Below are 14,647 nucleotides of genomic sequence, written 5' to 3'. Positions count from 1 at the left end.
ATCATAATTTTAACGAGACACACACACACACACACACACACACACTTATATAGACACGTAAGACATATTTAAAAGAAATAAAAGAACTGTATGCAACGTGAGGAAAGTAGACGTACAACGAATACAACGACATCGGCTGCCGCTGTGATAGCCACGCCTATTTTGCCTGTATCGCTTTTAATCGTCGAGCGAGTTCCCTGATTCCCCTTTTCGCGCCGTTCAACGTGTCGTCGTACAAAAGTGCAAAAAAAAAAAATAAGCATGCGATTCGTCACCGGGATCTCTCCGACCTATACGTCTCTTTCCATCGTTATTCAAGTTTCCAGAAGTATATCCTAACGCGTCAATATATATATCTAGTCATAGCTTATTACAGCGTTATGTACATAATTGTTCTACCAATGTCGTATATATAAATATAAATATATATATAAGTATTATATATATTTATAGATTTAAATATATATATATTATATATACACATTTGGCAAATATATATACATATATATGTATGTATATTGAGAGTATACGTGCGTAGTAAATATGCAGAGAGAAAGATAGAGAGAGCCTACTAAAGTACATATATATCTATATATATATATATATATACATAATAAATTTATGCGTCACCTTTCATCGCAAGGAGAGCTACGTACCGAAATGGAAACAATTTAATATTACACATACCTTGTTTAGCTTGAAAGCGGGAAGAAAGTAGATTAGTTATGTACTCTAATGTACTTAAAACGTTTCAACAATAAAGCTATTGCTACCAATTGAATCTCGATCTGAGGGCTTGATTTTAATCCTGGAAGTCACGAGTAAACGCCAGGTTTCACGAATTGCGTTTTGATATATTTGTGTTTTATAAAATTTCATATATTTAAATTAAAAGTCACATTAGACACATAGACATTTCAATAGTATACATTATACTTCTGCGGCCTGTGCGCGATGATATTTGCATTCGCAGTTATTTCGTCGCAGCAATCTATAAATATTCACGATGTATAATACAAAAATATAAAATATATACAGATTTTATATATGTGTCGTTTGCACAATCGACGCTTATATAAAATCGTGGATCCTCCGGAATTTATGATGACGTTTAAATATACTTAAAAAAAAAGGGAATGCGAACTTTTGGCTCAAGAATCCGTAGTTTTCTGCTCCAATTGATGCTGCGACTGTTGACATTCCTCGTTGCGCGGCATATCGCTGCTCGACAGAGGCTGCAGCTTAGGCGGGCAATTGTCCAAAATCGACTCGAGAGCGTAGAGTTTGTCGAGCTGCTGCCGAATGTGATTCAGACATTCCAGACGAACGATCCGCCTGCTGGTGTCCACCGAATTTCTATGGATCGTCAGACCGTTGAACAATAATTGCCAGCCGTTCTCCTGAAGTTCGCGAGTTATCTTCTCGACGGTCTCTTGCTCCGTTTGCTCCTGCTGCTGCATAGGCGCGTCATTCTGACGACAGAAAACATTTATCGCACTGATGCAGAAATATTCGACCGTAGTAATATTGTCTTTTGTAAAATTATGAGAGAAAGATACATAAAAATGAGGTGAAAACCAAAAAGGATCCTAAATTTAAAAAAAAAAAAAGAAGAAGAGAATATTGGACGCGCGTGTATCAAATTGATCGAATAAGATGCATGTCATTAAATACGTACTTTCGCGTCGTCCATGGTACCGAGCATACGGTCGATCGATTCCAGAATGCGAGTTTTCGTGGCGTGGAGATCCAGCTTTGTCAGATGCGCGGGTCCATTAAGCACGAATTCCTTCGTGGGTCTATTAATTGGCTGGCCGATCAACGCGGACGACTTGCTCGCCACGCAGCAAGGGGCAACGTCCGCGGACTTTCGCGATTTCGCCGTTCTCGCGACGTCGCCGGATCTCCGTCTCTCGAGCCTCTTGTCGTCCTCGCTTATCGTCGCCGTCGCCTCGCCGTCGCCTCGCTTCAGCCTATCCAGCTCCTCGAGGCCCAGAACGAGGTTCCTCATCTCCTGAGACTCGGCGTCGCTCTCGTGCCTCGCCTCCGCGACGTTATACTCGCCGTCCCCGACGTCGACGTAGCGACGTCTCGGCTCAGGTTCCAGCACGCGCGACTTCCTCGACTGGAGAACGTGCGGGATGTACTTCATCGACACCTCGCTCTCGACGTCGGAACATACCGGCTCGTCTGGCGATCTCTAGATCAGATGTGTCATTTAAATTAAAAAATGATTAGAAAAGTCCTCTTTTTTTTTTAAATCGTAGACGGACACAATTTTTCGCATTGAAAAGCGAGCGTTAATTACCTCAGATTGTCTGCAATGACCGTGTTTCTTCAATGAGCTTTTGACGGGTACCGCTCGCGCGTACTTGGAGCAAGCCGCGATATCTTCGTTGATCATTTCCGAGTTCGCGGTATCTCCCTTCATTCTGATCATATACCTGTCGTGCTCGCTTCTCCGCTGACGGCGAGCCTGCAGCGGTCTTCTCGGGCAACGAGGATGAGAATCCGCTTGACAATCGTGCCAGTATAGCTTCTGCGACAAGGGACTGCTCTGCGATTTCTTGATGGCCGAGCTAATCGGCTCCGCGAAGACGCGTTCACATCGATTTATCATCGCTTCCACGTTCTCCGAGGTCCTTCAAGGCAACCCCGATCCGATTAAAGTTGTTCATTCTCTCGTTGAAAATTAATAATCAAAAAGTGTTCTTTCGTTAACTCTCAATAAAATTTAATTATCTCTGTGAGCACCGTCAGCAACGGAAGAAAAAAGAAATGGTAAAAGGATCGTTTGCAATTCAAAAACGAGTGAAAATTCTTGAATTAATATAAGTGAGAACTCTTGAATTAATTAATATGACAAAAGGGTACTTCCGTGCTCGGAAAAGTTCTATCGGAGTCACCGACTGATGAAGGCCTTTGATAAAGATCGAAATTGATATCAAGGATATTAGATAAAGAATTGTATTACGCGCGTGAAGAATTAAAATGCATATATAGATAAAAAAAAATTATCGCACGCAATTATATTCGCGCCTTAGGTACAGAATTTATATCGAATTAATAATTAATTGCTAATTTATAATTCTTTTTTTATTAATCAGCCGAGTAGAGAGGGAATATTTTCACCTTGGCCTACCGGGCGAAGGGAATCTTCGCCTCTCGGGCGGGCAGTGGCACGAAGGACAATGCTTCTCATAATTCCTCGTTCTCCTTTTAAGCATCGCGATGTCGCGCGGCACGTCCTCCGGCTCGTTCTGTCCGCAATTAGAGCAAAACTCACTGTGACGATACGATCCGGTGTCCCTGTACGCGTTCGCGGGTATTCTCTTGTATAGCTCCATAGTTTCCCGAAATAAGTCGTAGCCGAGACGGGATGCGAGAGCCGCCGGAAACTTGATCCACCTTCAGTTTACCGTATCCGCCGTATTCAGCGGCATAATCAAAACTCGGCCAAGGATTCTTGCTCTCCGATGACAGCGAAACTCTACCGAAATAGGTCAAACTGAGCTCATAGTACCGTCATCAGTACGCAACTTCCATTTTTTGAAATGCGTACCATGAATTTCGTTCCCTTTTGTTATTAATATCTTTGTAAGTTTAGAATCGCGAGCGCAAAGAGATATTAAAAAAATATATAGCTAATACGAAAGATTGTATATCATACACACGCATAGAAAAAAAGAAACTCGAAGAACTTTGACGGACGCAGACGTTCAAGCTTGATGCGAACGTGTTTCGATTCGAGTTTCGTCGTAAAATTCGATGCAAATCCGAGGAAGAAAAAGAAATATTTTATTTGAAGAAATTTTAAAATTTGAAGGATGATATTTCTATTTTTAATAATTACGAAATTAAAATGTATGAACTTATTTTAAAATTTGGAGGATGATATTTCTATTTTTAATAATTACAAAATTAATGTATGAACTTATTTTAAAATTTGAAGAAAGATTCTATTTTTAATAACTACGAAATTAATGTATGAACTTATTTTAAAATTTGAAGAAAGATTCTATTTTTAATAATTACGAAATTAATGTATGAACTTATTTTTAGACTCACGGGCCTTTTTCCAATTCGACGATATGTAAAATGCGATGCTGGATGATTATCGAAAGGAGCATATTCCATGATTATGTGAACATTTACGTCACACAATTTTTGCTTAAAAAATACTGTTTATTGCAAAACAAGTTGCAAGTATCTCTCTTTTAACAGGATATAATGTAAAATAAATATCACCATACATACAAATCTACATGCGCGTCAACGCACCAGTGATTGTACATCGTTTTGTTTTTAGTCTGAATACAGTCTGAATTTAATATTTTATAGGGATGGCTTCTCTTTTGAGTTTTCCCGACTGTGGTCAGCGTTATCTAAAAGGAGGCTAGAATATCGCTAAATGGAGTACCAGGTTCTTTCGCGGCAGCTTCGAACGTCTCGACAAATGCCTTCTTTTGAGATTCTTTGGATAGCTGAAATCGATAAATCAATTAATAAAATAGATGCTAAAAAATAAAATAAATGTTAAAATAGATGCTAAAAATTAAATAACGTTGATTTACCTTGTGATAAAAGTCCGAAGCTGCTATACACAATATTTTCTTGTCTTCATATTCGTACTTTCCTATTCTCGACTGAACATACGGAAATCTGTCACGTTATAGCTAAGGAAGCATTATATTTCCCCGAAAAAAAAATTACAAAGTTACGTCGACGTGAAAAGGATACAAAGCTCTCAACCAATGGTTTGTCGACGCGCTTATGAAGAAACAGGACAAGCACCAGGTCGACATTGCCATCGGCAAGCTTTGAATGAAATTCGGTAGACTGAAGACCACCCAATCTTGAAGGAGCTCCATTTCCGTGCAGGTACACGCTTTTTCACAGACCTGCAAAATCAGATCGTACATTCGTATTTTTTTTTTTTCGCATTTCGGTCGCGCTACAATTCGAGATCAATTTATTACAAACTTTAAAGACAACGGCGGAGAGTAATCTCGGATGCGGTTGTTGCGGAGACAGGAATTCCCCTATGACTTTGGTGAGGATCTCCGACGGCGGGAAGAAGTCTCCGAGGAGGCACGACAGAACTGTACACAGCACCTCCACTTCCATGGAATGTCCCTTGCGGATCTTGTCGAATATCGCGGAGGTGCGTTCGATGGAACGCACCAGCGTCTCCGGCTCGACGTCCGGCAACGGCTCCTCGACGCCAGGCTGATTCAGCCGATCAGCCGCCTCCGTGTACATGCACGTCAGCAGAAGTTGCAGCGCCGGTAATGCGAGCAGGGGGCTGGGTTGCTTCAGCCGGTCTATCGCGACTTTGACGATCTGCTCGGCAACCTTGCCGACGACGCTTTTCGTCGCCACGAGCCTCTCAAGACCCTGTCAAGATAAATCAGCATTCATGTTACCGTCATTTGTGCGTTAATCAAAAATAAGGTTAATAATATAATATATACCTGCAGAAGAGTTTGATGTAAACCGTATGAGACATTTTGAGACGTGACTAGAGAAAGGACTAATTCCAACACGGCTGGCGCTTCCGTGTCCGGCGGCGTGTCCTCCGCATGCTCCAGTAAGAAGAACACCAAAGCCCACATTATTCCCTGATGCTCTTCGCTCTGACTTAGAACACTGTATCAAAGGCAACGAATTAGAAAATGGCCGCAAAATAGTATCAAACAAATCAATAAATGTTTTTTCAATATACTTTTTTTTATCAAATAAAATTAAAATAGATTTTAAATCATTACCTATTCAAATCCTGCGAATCAATGTGCTTCTGTATATATTCAATGGCCAGGGGATGTATAATATTCATTGTTTCTTCGCATTTGGCCAGTACCGCGCTTTGCAGCAAGTACAGAGAGCCGTGAAGCGCGGATACTCTGGAAGCCAGGAATACCGACTTTAAATTAGCATCCACTATGCGCTTTACTTTATCCAACGTGTCCAAGTCCTGCAAAGTGATAAAAGTTAAAAGTGGATTAAACATAAAGATTTTCATTTTTTTTTATCGTACGAAATTCTCAGCGCGTACCAAAGGCGTCAGAACGGCGGCGGCTTTGCACACAGAGACGGTCAGGTACTGATGCAAGATCGCGTTCTCCGTTGGATGAACCCTCGAGACTTCCAGGCACACGTCCAGCATCCACTGGTACTGCGATCTCTCGAGGAAGAGCTCCGAAATGGCCAGAATCGACTTCATGATCTCGGTCAACAGCTGTACGGGCGTGTTAGCCTGCGGTGACGTCCAGATGGTGTAGTGCTCGATGAGAAAGCGCAGGCAGGAGTCTAGATCGAGGGAGGCGGACATCAGCGCGTCGTTCCGCCTGTTCTTCAAGTCGAGAACGGAAGCGTTTAACTTGTCCTCGTATAGATTGCACAGCGACCATAAATAGGAGACCGACAGTTGGCTGTACATGTATCGGTCGGAAACCGCGGTTCTCTCCACGTTGCCCCGCTGGAATATGTGATCCAATCTCAAGCCGTTCTTACTTTCCGCGTCGTTCATGTACTCGTACTTCCACAGGAGCAGCTCCTGTATCGTAAATAGTTTCTGCGAGCTGGTTTTGTACACGGAAAGTTGGGGATCTCTCGGATGGTGGATCAGAGTGCTGGCACCGGGATTGCCGGGACACGGCAGCAGCAGGGTTTGCAACAGTAATCTCGTGATCGCCTGAATCGCCAGGCTGCTCGCCTGTATCAAAGCCGCGATCTCGTCCGAGGGCGTGTTCTCATTCTGCAAGAAGTTGAGAACGCTCAGGAACGCCATCCAGATCTCCTCGAACTGCGATCGGGACGTCCAACCCAGTAGGTTCACTCGGTAGATAAACTGCTCCAGAACGTCCACCTCCTGCAGTAGATTGGACTCGGACGACATGAGCGGAAAGTAGCACTTGGTAGGGCCCGAGCCGACGATGTGACAGCCGCGTTTCCACATCAGCGGAGGCGTCAAGATGTAAGAGTTCACCAACGGCTGACGGCTCATGCTGATGACCAACGACTTTATCGTATTGAACAGATACGGCGGAATGTTCCTCGTGGTGCCGTCCGCCTGACACTTCTCGATCCAGGCCACTATCGACGCCATTTGAATGCACGCCCGGGCGTAATCCTTCGTCTCCTCGTCCTGGAGAGCCGGCTCCAGCGCTTGGCAATCCATTTTCGGCAAAGGATCCACCGTCGTCAGTATACTCTCTACGATCCTCGTCAGAGAGATCGCCGCGGAGCAGACCCACGTGTGACGCGCGTTGTCGCTGAAAATCTTATTCGGGGCGGCGTGCCGCAGGATCTCGGCCGCGCAACTCAGCGCGAGGTCCATGTCGTGCGGCCTCAATCGATGGACGCCCTTCTTGTCCGAGTAGATCATCCAGTGCGCCAGCTCGAGACACAGCATGGAGAACTTGGCGATATCCTCCTCGAATTTCATGTCTATCTTCGCCACGTTGTACTTGGCCAGTTTCGGTAACGTCTTCATGTAAATTTTGACAGTCGGGATTATCGTGAAGAGGATCTCCCAATACAGAGCGTCGCTCAGCAGCTCGGAGAATCTAACGGCGTACTTCACTTCCTTCCCGCTGCTGTTATCCGCCTCCGGATTATAAATCTGATGTGGCTTCGGTACGAGCTCGCAGATGTAACGAATGTGCTCCAACAAGCACTGCTTGGCAGCGACGTACAGAGGACTAGCGTCGAAATAAAAATCCTTCTCGCTCTGCGCTTTACCGAATTCCAACTTTTGGCACTTCTCGACGGTGAGGCGGGCTCCCAGTATCACACAGTGCTTCAAGATCTTCAGATTGAACTCTTTACAAGAAAGAATGCTCAGGCAATCGTCGAAGTCCAAGTCCTTCAACAACTGCGCCAATTCCATGGGATTGTTGCCGGCGCTTGCGTGGCAGCAACGTAGTCTCACTTGAGACAGGAACCAATTCCGATCCAACTGTATGCTCTTCACCGTGGACGGATTGAACGGTCTGCACTGGTCGAGCTCAAGCGGTGACAGATCGTAATATTGCACAGCGAGCTTGTTCAATAAGCTGACCAAGCTGCCGTGTTTCCTCGCCAGCTTGGTGGTCTGCAGAACGTCCATGAGCTTCACGATGTCGTCCTTCGACAGCTGGTCCTTCACGTCGTCCGCGCTGGTGGTCAACAGTATCTCCACCCGGCGGCTGGCGATCTTCGCTGCGATTCTCGACAGGGCGAGATACTTGGTCGACAACAGCCGCGGTATCAAGGTCATTATAACCGCGCCGCTTTGCGAGTGGTGCGCGCCCTCGATACACTGCAGCAGGCGCTTTATGAAGCTGGGCTGCGATAGATCCGTGCACTTGGTCGCCACGGCCTGCACCAACAGCCCGCTGGCCGCCGGATTCCTGTGTATCGCCGTGGTCAGCAGATCTCTCACCGGAGATTCGTTGGCGACGTTTATCGCCTCCTCTATGTGATTCACCAGCAGCCACGTCAGCGGCTCCACGTCGTTGAGATTCTCGCATATGTAGTCGCAGAACAATATAATTCCGCCTCTTCTAATGATCTGGATGTTCGTACTGCTGTTAACGCAGTCGCGCGTCTTTCTCTCGTTCGATCGGACGTGAGCGGACTTGTTGCTGGTCCCCAATACTTTCGACCAAAAGGACATCTCGTTGTAGCCCAACAGAATCATCAGATACGCCCACTGGCACGTCACCGTCGGGCACACGTTTCCGATGCTCAGCATCAAGTAGTTCAAGTCGTCGATGAGCAGCTTCTCCTCGTCGGACACGTTGCGCCCCTGAATCATCTGCATCGTCGCGTTCGCCACTTTGCAATGGCTGCCGGACTCGAACATGTGAATGCACAATTGCAGGAAGAACGCGAACTGATGGACGAGATAATTGTCGTCCGCCGTGTAATCGGCGAAGTCGACGAAGGGATCCGCGGACTTGTGATTTATCAGCCCGAGCAGACTGAACACCTTCGTGCTTATCAGATTGATCACCTTGAATATGAATCTAGCTAATATTTGCTCGGGCGGCATCTGGTGCGATTGCACGCTCGAGGCGTTTAACGGATCCGCGCACTCGCGGGGGAAGGAGCTCCGAAGTGGCGAGAACAGATGCGACACGTCCGACACGCATACGTTGAGATCCGAGAGACGCGCCAGCATTGCCTCCTCCTTCGCGCACGAGATCAGCGAGAGCAGCACGACGTTGATCATCCCCAGCCAACGCTTCAGCTTCAAGATCGGAGCGGTCGCGGGTATCGACGCGGTGAACAGTATCTTGAGGAGTGGATCCACCGGTCGGAAGACTGTGGGCGAGATCGCCGCGAAAAGTTTCACCAGCGCGACGTGCGCCCTCTCGGACTCTATTCTGAGCTTGCCGGCGGCCAGTATCGGAAGCACGGTGTCCATTGTCAGTCTGGACCATCTTCGCCATTTCTCCTCGCCGTTGCCGTCCCCGCTGAATCTGGACTCGGCCAGACACAGCGCCAGAAGTTCGACTACCTCGTGATACTCCACCAAACGCAGCAGCATGGCTATCAGCACGTCCCTCGTCGTCTCCAACTCCCGCTGCTCGACCACGCTCGAGCTTCCATTACGGATGAGGAATATGTCCTCGATGACGGGCGCGAGCGCGGGTATGCAGTGCGTGATCGCCGGTTGACCGCTCGCCATCAGACCGTCGCACAACTGAATTATCTTCGGTATGCCTATTATCACCTTGGAGTGATTCTTCTCGTACGAGAGATGCACCAAGAAATTGAACATTTTCGGCAGAAGATTCTCGGTTTGTTGTACGTGGCCCTCCTCGATGAATTCGAACTGCTTCAACACGAATCCGATGAATATTTTGTCGGAGTCCAGCAGGCAATAGTTGACCTTCAGTTGAACCAGCTGACTCAGCAGCATCAGAACCTGGCACTGCAGCGCGATGTTGCTCGTAACAGTGTACTGCTTCAGAGACTTTATGACCATCGGTTCGAAGAGTCGGATGAAGGACGTGACGGACGTTTTCTGGTCCGAGGATCGTACCAAAGTCTTAAACACCGAAGAAAATTTACGATCGCTTTTTCTACGCAGCAATCCTATCCACCTGGAAGCGAGAGAGAGAAGGCGTCAGTATACCAGCCTGCACAACTTGGTTGTCGGAGGTATCGGTAGGTAAGTAATACTTACCCGTTGTCCGGCTCGTTCTCGCCCCTGCAATTATTTCCAATGCACTTGATCGTGTTCGCCATTTGCCTGGCGGGGTGTTGAAAGCACTGGTTATAAAAGCCCCGGACATCATCTTGCAGCGTGCCGCAACGATCCACGTTCTTCTGCACGTCCAGCTCGCTCCATTGCGCGCACACGTTCGTACCGAACAAGCATTTCAGCAGTTGCTGCACACACTGAACCGTTGCCGTTGGTGACAATACGACGGTGGTTTTTAGGTAACATAACACTTCTTCCGCGATTCTACCTGCCTCGTTGACGGACGCGATTTCGAGGATCTGCGAGAGAACGTCGAGCGTCGCGTTCAGCAGGGAAACGTACATTTCGCTGGCCTCGTGCTGCAGGGTGACCGAATAATTGGAATGCGCCGCCTTCAGGATGTCGTATATCTTCATGTAATGCGGCATGCCGATGAACGTTCCCATTAGCTCCTTCCCGCCCTTCAAGCTGCCGATCTTTTCGCTCCTCTCCTTCGACTTTTGCTCCGGTATGATCTTCTTACGGGGCGACAACGTTTGCGTGGACAAGGACGGCAACACGGGCTTGGCACTCGCCTGCACCAGCTGCACCTCGTCGATGACGTGGACGAAGATATTGAGAACTCTCGTGATGTGCGTCAACAGTAGTTCCATGTATCTGTCCTTGCACGTGCTCCAAAGTTTCATCGGGTCACCGCCAGTCTTGAAGTTGCAGACGGCCAACCCGGAAGCCAGATTGCCGGCGAGGAGGATCAAGTGTCGATGCGTGGACAGGTCTAAGCTAATGGTCGATGACGTTAGCAGCGGCAATGCCAGTGACAAGAGACCGCTGCACACCGGAGAGGAAATCATCTCGTTCACGAAACTAATGTCATTGGCTTCCGATCGATCGTTATTCTTCTTAGACTTCTTCAGCAACGTCTTTGGCAGAATACAGTCCCATCCTCTGACGTAAACCGTAGTCGGGTAGGTCTCGCTCAAGCAGAAGAGGGTCTCGCAACAGCCGTAAATTAAATACTTCGAAGAATGCACCGTAAGTATCTCCGTTAGAATGTTAACTATACGGGATAGAGAGTATTCCAGACTAGAATCGTAGTTCGTCTCGTTGTGATTCAGAAATACAAAGGGCTTGATGGATGTGTTCACGAACGGTTTATGTTTAGCTTGGTACGACGACAGTTCCGAGATACTTGACGTTACCGCGCTTAAAAACTGTTGAGTATATTGCGTAGCCTTCCTCGTAACGGTATCTTCTTGAGGGTGTCGAAAATACAGATACGGAATACTCCTGAAATAATAATAAAATATATATATATATTATAATATTGCAACTTGAGTAAAAATAATTAATAAAATTGCACAGTTAGAAATGTATCTTACTTAACAATCGCATCTGACGCAGCGTGTCTCACCCTTTGGTCCTGATCGCCTAATAACGCTATTATAACATCGATAAAGTGCTCTTGGAATAACGACTGTCCCGTTATGTGTTCTATGGTAATATACGACAATTTGCTCAATAAGTCAGCTAATTTTACTTTCACGAGAAAATATGGATTCTTCATGAGTTTTGGCAACGTAGTTAAGACGGTAAGACCGTATTCATTGTCGATGGAATCTAGTAACTCTGGCAGGCAGAGGTTCAACGCGTCCAACGTTTGACGGCAAGTCGTCGCGGAATCGTCGTTCAAGCCCTGTACAGATAGAAACAGAAGACGTTAAGTAAAACTCTCGAGATTGATGTCGTCTCTTACAAAACTAGCAAACTTAGACTCACTTTTAAAAGTAACTTTATCAGGTCCTCCAACGATACAGTCCCGTGCTCTTGCCGAGCCAGACACTCCGCCTCGAAGTTCCGGAAGGAGCCGCCGTACTGAACAAATATAGACTTTAAAAAGATTCCAATCACCACCGCTATATTACCCCTGATCTGAGGATCTGGGTGATTGGCAAATAGCAAAATGTCTGCAATCAATTGGTTTGTCTCATTGCAGCTTGGCTCTTTGGCCACGGTCGTGGTAAACAAGTGCGGATAAAGTTTGAGAATGTAACCCACGCATGTCAGTGCGAGTGACTTTACGCTAACGCGAAATAACTTGTCCGATATCAGTTGCCCGGGCCTGCCCGCCAGCAGAAAGGACGACACCAGGTAACGGCAGCAAAACTTGACGGGCATATCCGAGTCCGTGAAACTGCCGACGTAAGTCTCGTACAGCGCGAAATCCAGGGAGGATTTCTTCGGGGAAGCGAACGACAGAGTGTTCTCGGAATTATCGTCCCCCTTCGAGCGTTCATTTTGCAGGCTCGGATACGGCGTTTTCTCGGACTTTTCCATCTCGCTTTCGATATCGCTGCCTTCTTCTGTAACATCATCTAAAAAAAAACAATGAAAGTTAATAAAATGTAAGATCGTAACGCAAGTTACGAGTTTACATGCTCGCCCTTACTGTCGGTGGTTTCGATTTTCAAATTGCAATAATTCTCCAATATCTTCTCCTTCGTCTCCGTCGCATCGCTCGTACATTCGTCCTGCGTCTGTGTATTGCTCGTGATCGACAGTGTTTCCGTATCGGCGATCCACTCGGCGTTCGGGGTAATCTCCGGAATGTCGGGCTCGTGCAAGTTCAAAATGGAATCCGAATTGCCGCCGTAAGCGGTACTGGCGCTGGAGATGCTCATGTGGCCCAGCGAGGGAATGCATGCATTTTGATTTAATATTATTCTACTTTGCGTTATGCCCCGCGAGGACAGTAAAACGGACACCAGTGGCTTTGGCGGCGCTTTCAGAAGTTGCGCCAAGGTCTCTAAAGCCGCATTTACGACATTGTGATCGGAATGCCATTTCGTATAGTGCAAACACAATTCGTAAATATGTAACAGGCTGTCCGTCTGCTGCGTCTCGACGTCTTGGGGCTCTGTGGGTTTACATATGTAAGGTAAAATCACTCTCAGGCATCCGAAGACGCCTATAACGGTAGAGGAATGATCCTCGGCGTTTCTCCCTGACGTTATCATATCTGACAAGATAAACATCATTAATAAACGAATGTCCGTGCGTCATGCAGCGCGTCGTAATTACTTAGCGTACCTAACATGTAATCCAGGACATAATTTAAAAAGAACTGCGGCTTTCTGCAATTTATGCACGTTGTCAGAATCATATTAGCTGCCGATCTACGGAAAACCGCCTGAAGGGAGGAGATATTTTCAAAGAACGCCCTCAGCAAATTCTGAAACAAGATTTAATTCTTTTCTCTTCAAGCTCACAGAAATAACTTTAATACAGGTCGGAGACGCCTACCTTGACATCCTTGTCCGTCATAAATGGTCCTAATACTTTGAAGATTAATGGTAACGACTGTGATAACGTTTCAATTACAGTGTCCTCCGACCGATGAGCGATAATTACTATACACGGGATCAGATTTGACACGTAAGCTTTGCCCCTTGAGGGACGTATCATGTGGCTCAGCAAGCCGAATCTCCATAGCGCAGCCCTCAGTATACGGGCAGGTCCGTTCCTCTTTATTTCATTGTAAAGCTCTATCTGAATCTTGACGATGTTACTGTCGACCATTGCCTGGCAAGGAACGTACCAATAATTAGTATATTTGTTCAATGGATTGCTCTTAAATCTTTAATTCCTTAATCCTGTGTTTAATTTCTCAATCTGATCGCTTTCACGCTCTGTTCGTCAACACCTACGACCTCCGGCTAATATTGAGCGTGTAAAAGCGAGAAAGCGCGACTGTACCCTTATAATTTTGTTGAGAGATTCATCCGCGACCATCCTGACGTCGGACTCCTCATCGTTACAGAGTGCCAGCAGCGTTTCGACGGTGGCGCTGAGAATCTGCGGGAACTTGGTGTTCTGTCTGACGGTCGGCGAGCATATCCCCTCGACGATGACCGCGCAGCACGACACCTTCTCCTTCCTGCTGTTCAAACGTGGAAATCTCGTGTTTATCAAGAAACGAGATTGTCCTCCTCGACCGATCTCGGAGAGGTGTTTGCACCGCTCTCATACCTCGTCCCGGGATCCGACGGGGTGTCCGACTCCCGCAGCCCGTTCAGCGTCTCCACGGCCTTCAGCACGTTGTTCAGGTGAGCCATGCCGGATCGCGGAGCGGTCTACGCCGGCTTCTACGGTGGGCCACCTCAAATAATCGTGCGACTGGTGAATAACATCCTGCCTCCGCTCCCGGGCCCGCGAGTCTATGACAGATCGCGACGGACACGCATCACGAACTACATCGCCGCACGCTGGCCGATCGCCATTGCCACGAACCACACGGACGTAGGAGGTGCAGACCGGTGCAGACTGCGCATTCCGGGTCAACGTGTGTGATAGAAAGAGAGAGGGAGCTCTGACAGGTCTGCCTTTTCTCTCTTTAATCTTTAGAGAGAGGGGGAAGGGGATTATATATATATATATATATATATATATATAAAG

At 46.8% G+C, this 14,647-nt stretch overlaps 2 protein-coding genes and 1 long non-coding RNA gene across 8 annotated transcripts; 1 reads left to right on the top strand and 2 right to left on the bottom strand.

The window, feature by feature from the left end:
* Positions 1–857: 857 nt before the first annotated feature.
* On the bottom strand, positions 858–3,651 carry LOC105453195. 4 transcript variants are annotated; one of them, XM_011694939.1, is made up of 6 exons: positions 3,563–3,651; positions 3,133–3,490; positions 2,309–2,642; positions 1,679–2,200; positions 1,145–1,472; positions 858–991 (listed from the first exon to the last, which is right to left on the bottom strand). In XM_011694939.1, the coding sequence occupies exons 2-5, from the start codon at positions 3,345–3,347 to the stop codon at positions 1,152–1,154; spliced, it is 1,392 nt and encodes a 463-aa protein (XP_011693241.1). In that variant the 5' UTR covers positions 3,348–3,490; positions 3,563–3,651; the 3' UTR covers positions 858–991; positions 1,145–1,151. The 4 variants fall into 4 exon arrangements, with proteins under 4 accessions (XP_011693241.1, XP_011693240.1, XP_011693243.1 ...); XM_011694938.1 differs by having other exon boundaries at positions 858–1,472; XM_011694941.1 differs by lacking the exon at positions 3,563–3,651 and having other exon boundaries at positions 858–1,472; positions 3,143–3,224.
* Positions 3,652–3,723: 72 nt separating this feature from the next.
* Positions 3,724–4,763, top strand: LOC105453196. 2 transcript variants are annotated; one of them, XR_974834.1, is made up of 3 exons: positions 3,724–3,864; positions 4,063–4,423; positions 4,677–4,763. It is a non-coding gene; the product is annotated as an uncharacterized LOC105453196 (long non-coding RNA). The 2 variants fall into 2 exon arrangements; XR_974835.1 differs by lacking the exon at positions 3,724–3,864 and adding an exon at positions 3,956–3,985.
* LOC105453197 (huntingtin) lies at positions 4,165–14,487 on the bottom strand. Of its 2 annotated transcripts, none has more exons than XM_011694943.1 (15): positions 14,222–14,487; positions 13,949–14,132; positions 13,496–13,774; positions 13,283–13,424; positions 12,642–13,211; positions 11,972–12,567; positions 11,575–11,888; positions 10,178–11,482; positions 6,056–10,094; positions 5,769–5,974; positions 5,475–5,649; positions 4,984–5,397; positions 4,741–4,901; positions 4,575–4,662; positions 4,165–4,484 (listed from the first exon to the last, which is right to left on the bottom strand). In XM_011694943.1, exons 1-15 carry the CDS (start codon positions 14,305–14,307, stop codon positions 4,386–4,388), a joined length of 8,658 nt encoding a protein of 2,885 aa, XP_011693245.1. In that variant the 5' UTR covers positions 14,308–14,487; the 3' UTR covers positions 4,165–4,385. The 2 variants fall into 2 exon arrangements, with proteins under 2 accessions (XP_011693245.1, XP_011693246.1); XM_011694944.1 differs by having other exon boundaries at positions 13,949–14,129.
* Positions 14,488–14,647: the final 160 nt, after the last annotated feature.

The sequence above is a fragment of the Wasmannia auropunctata genome, unplaced genomic scaffold (genome assembly GCF_000956235.1).
Source record: "Wasmannia auropunctata unplaced genomic scaffold, wasmannia.A_1.0 LD336001.1, whole genome shotgun sequence".
Taxonomy (NCBI): Eukaryota; Metazoa; Arthropoda; class Insecta; order Hymenoptera; family Formicidae; genus Wasmannia; species Wasmannia auropunctata.
This window is presented reverse-complemented; position numbering and strand designations above follow the sequence as displayed.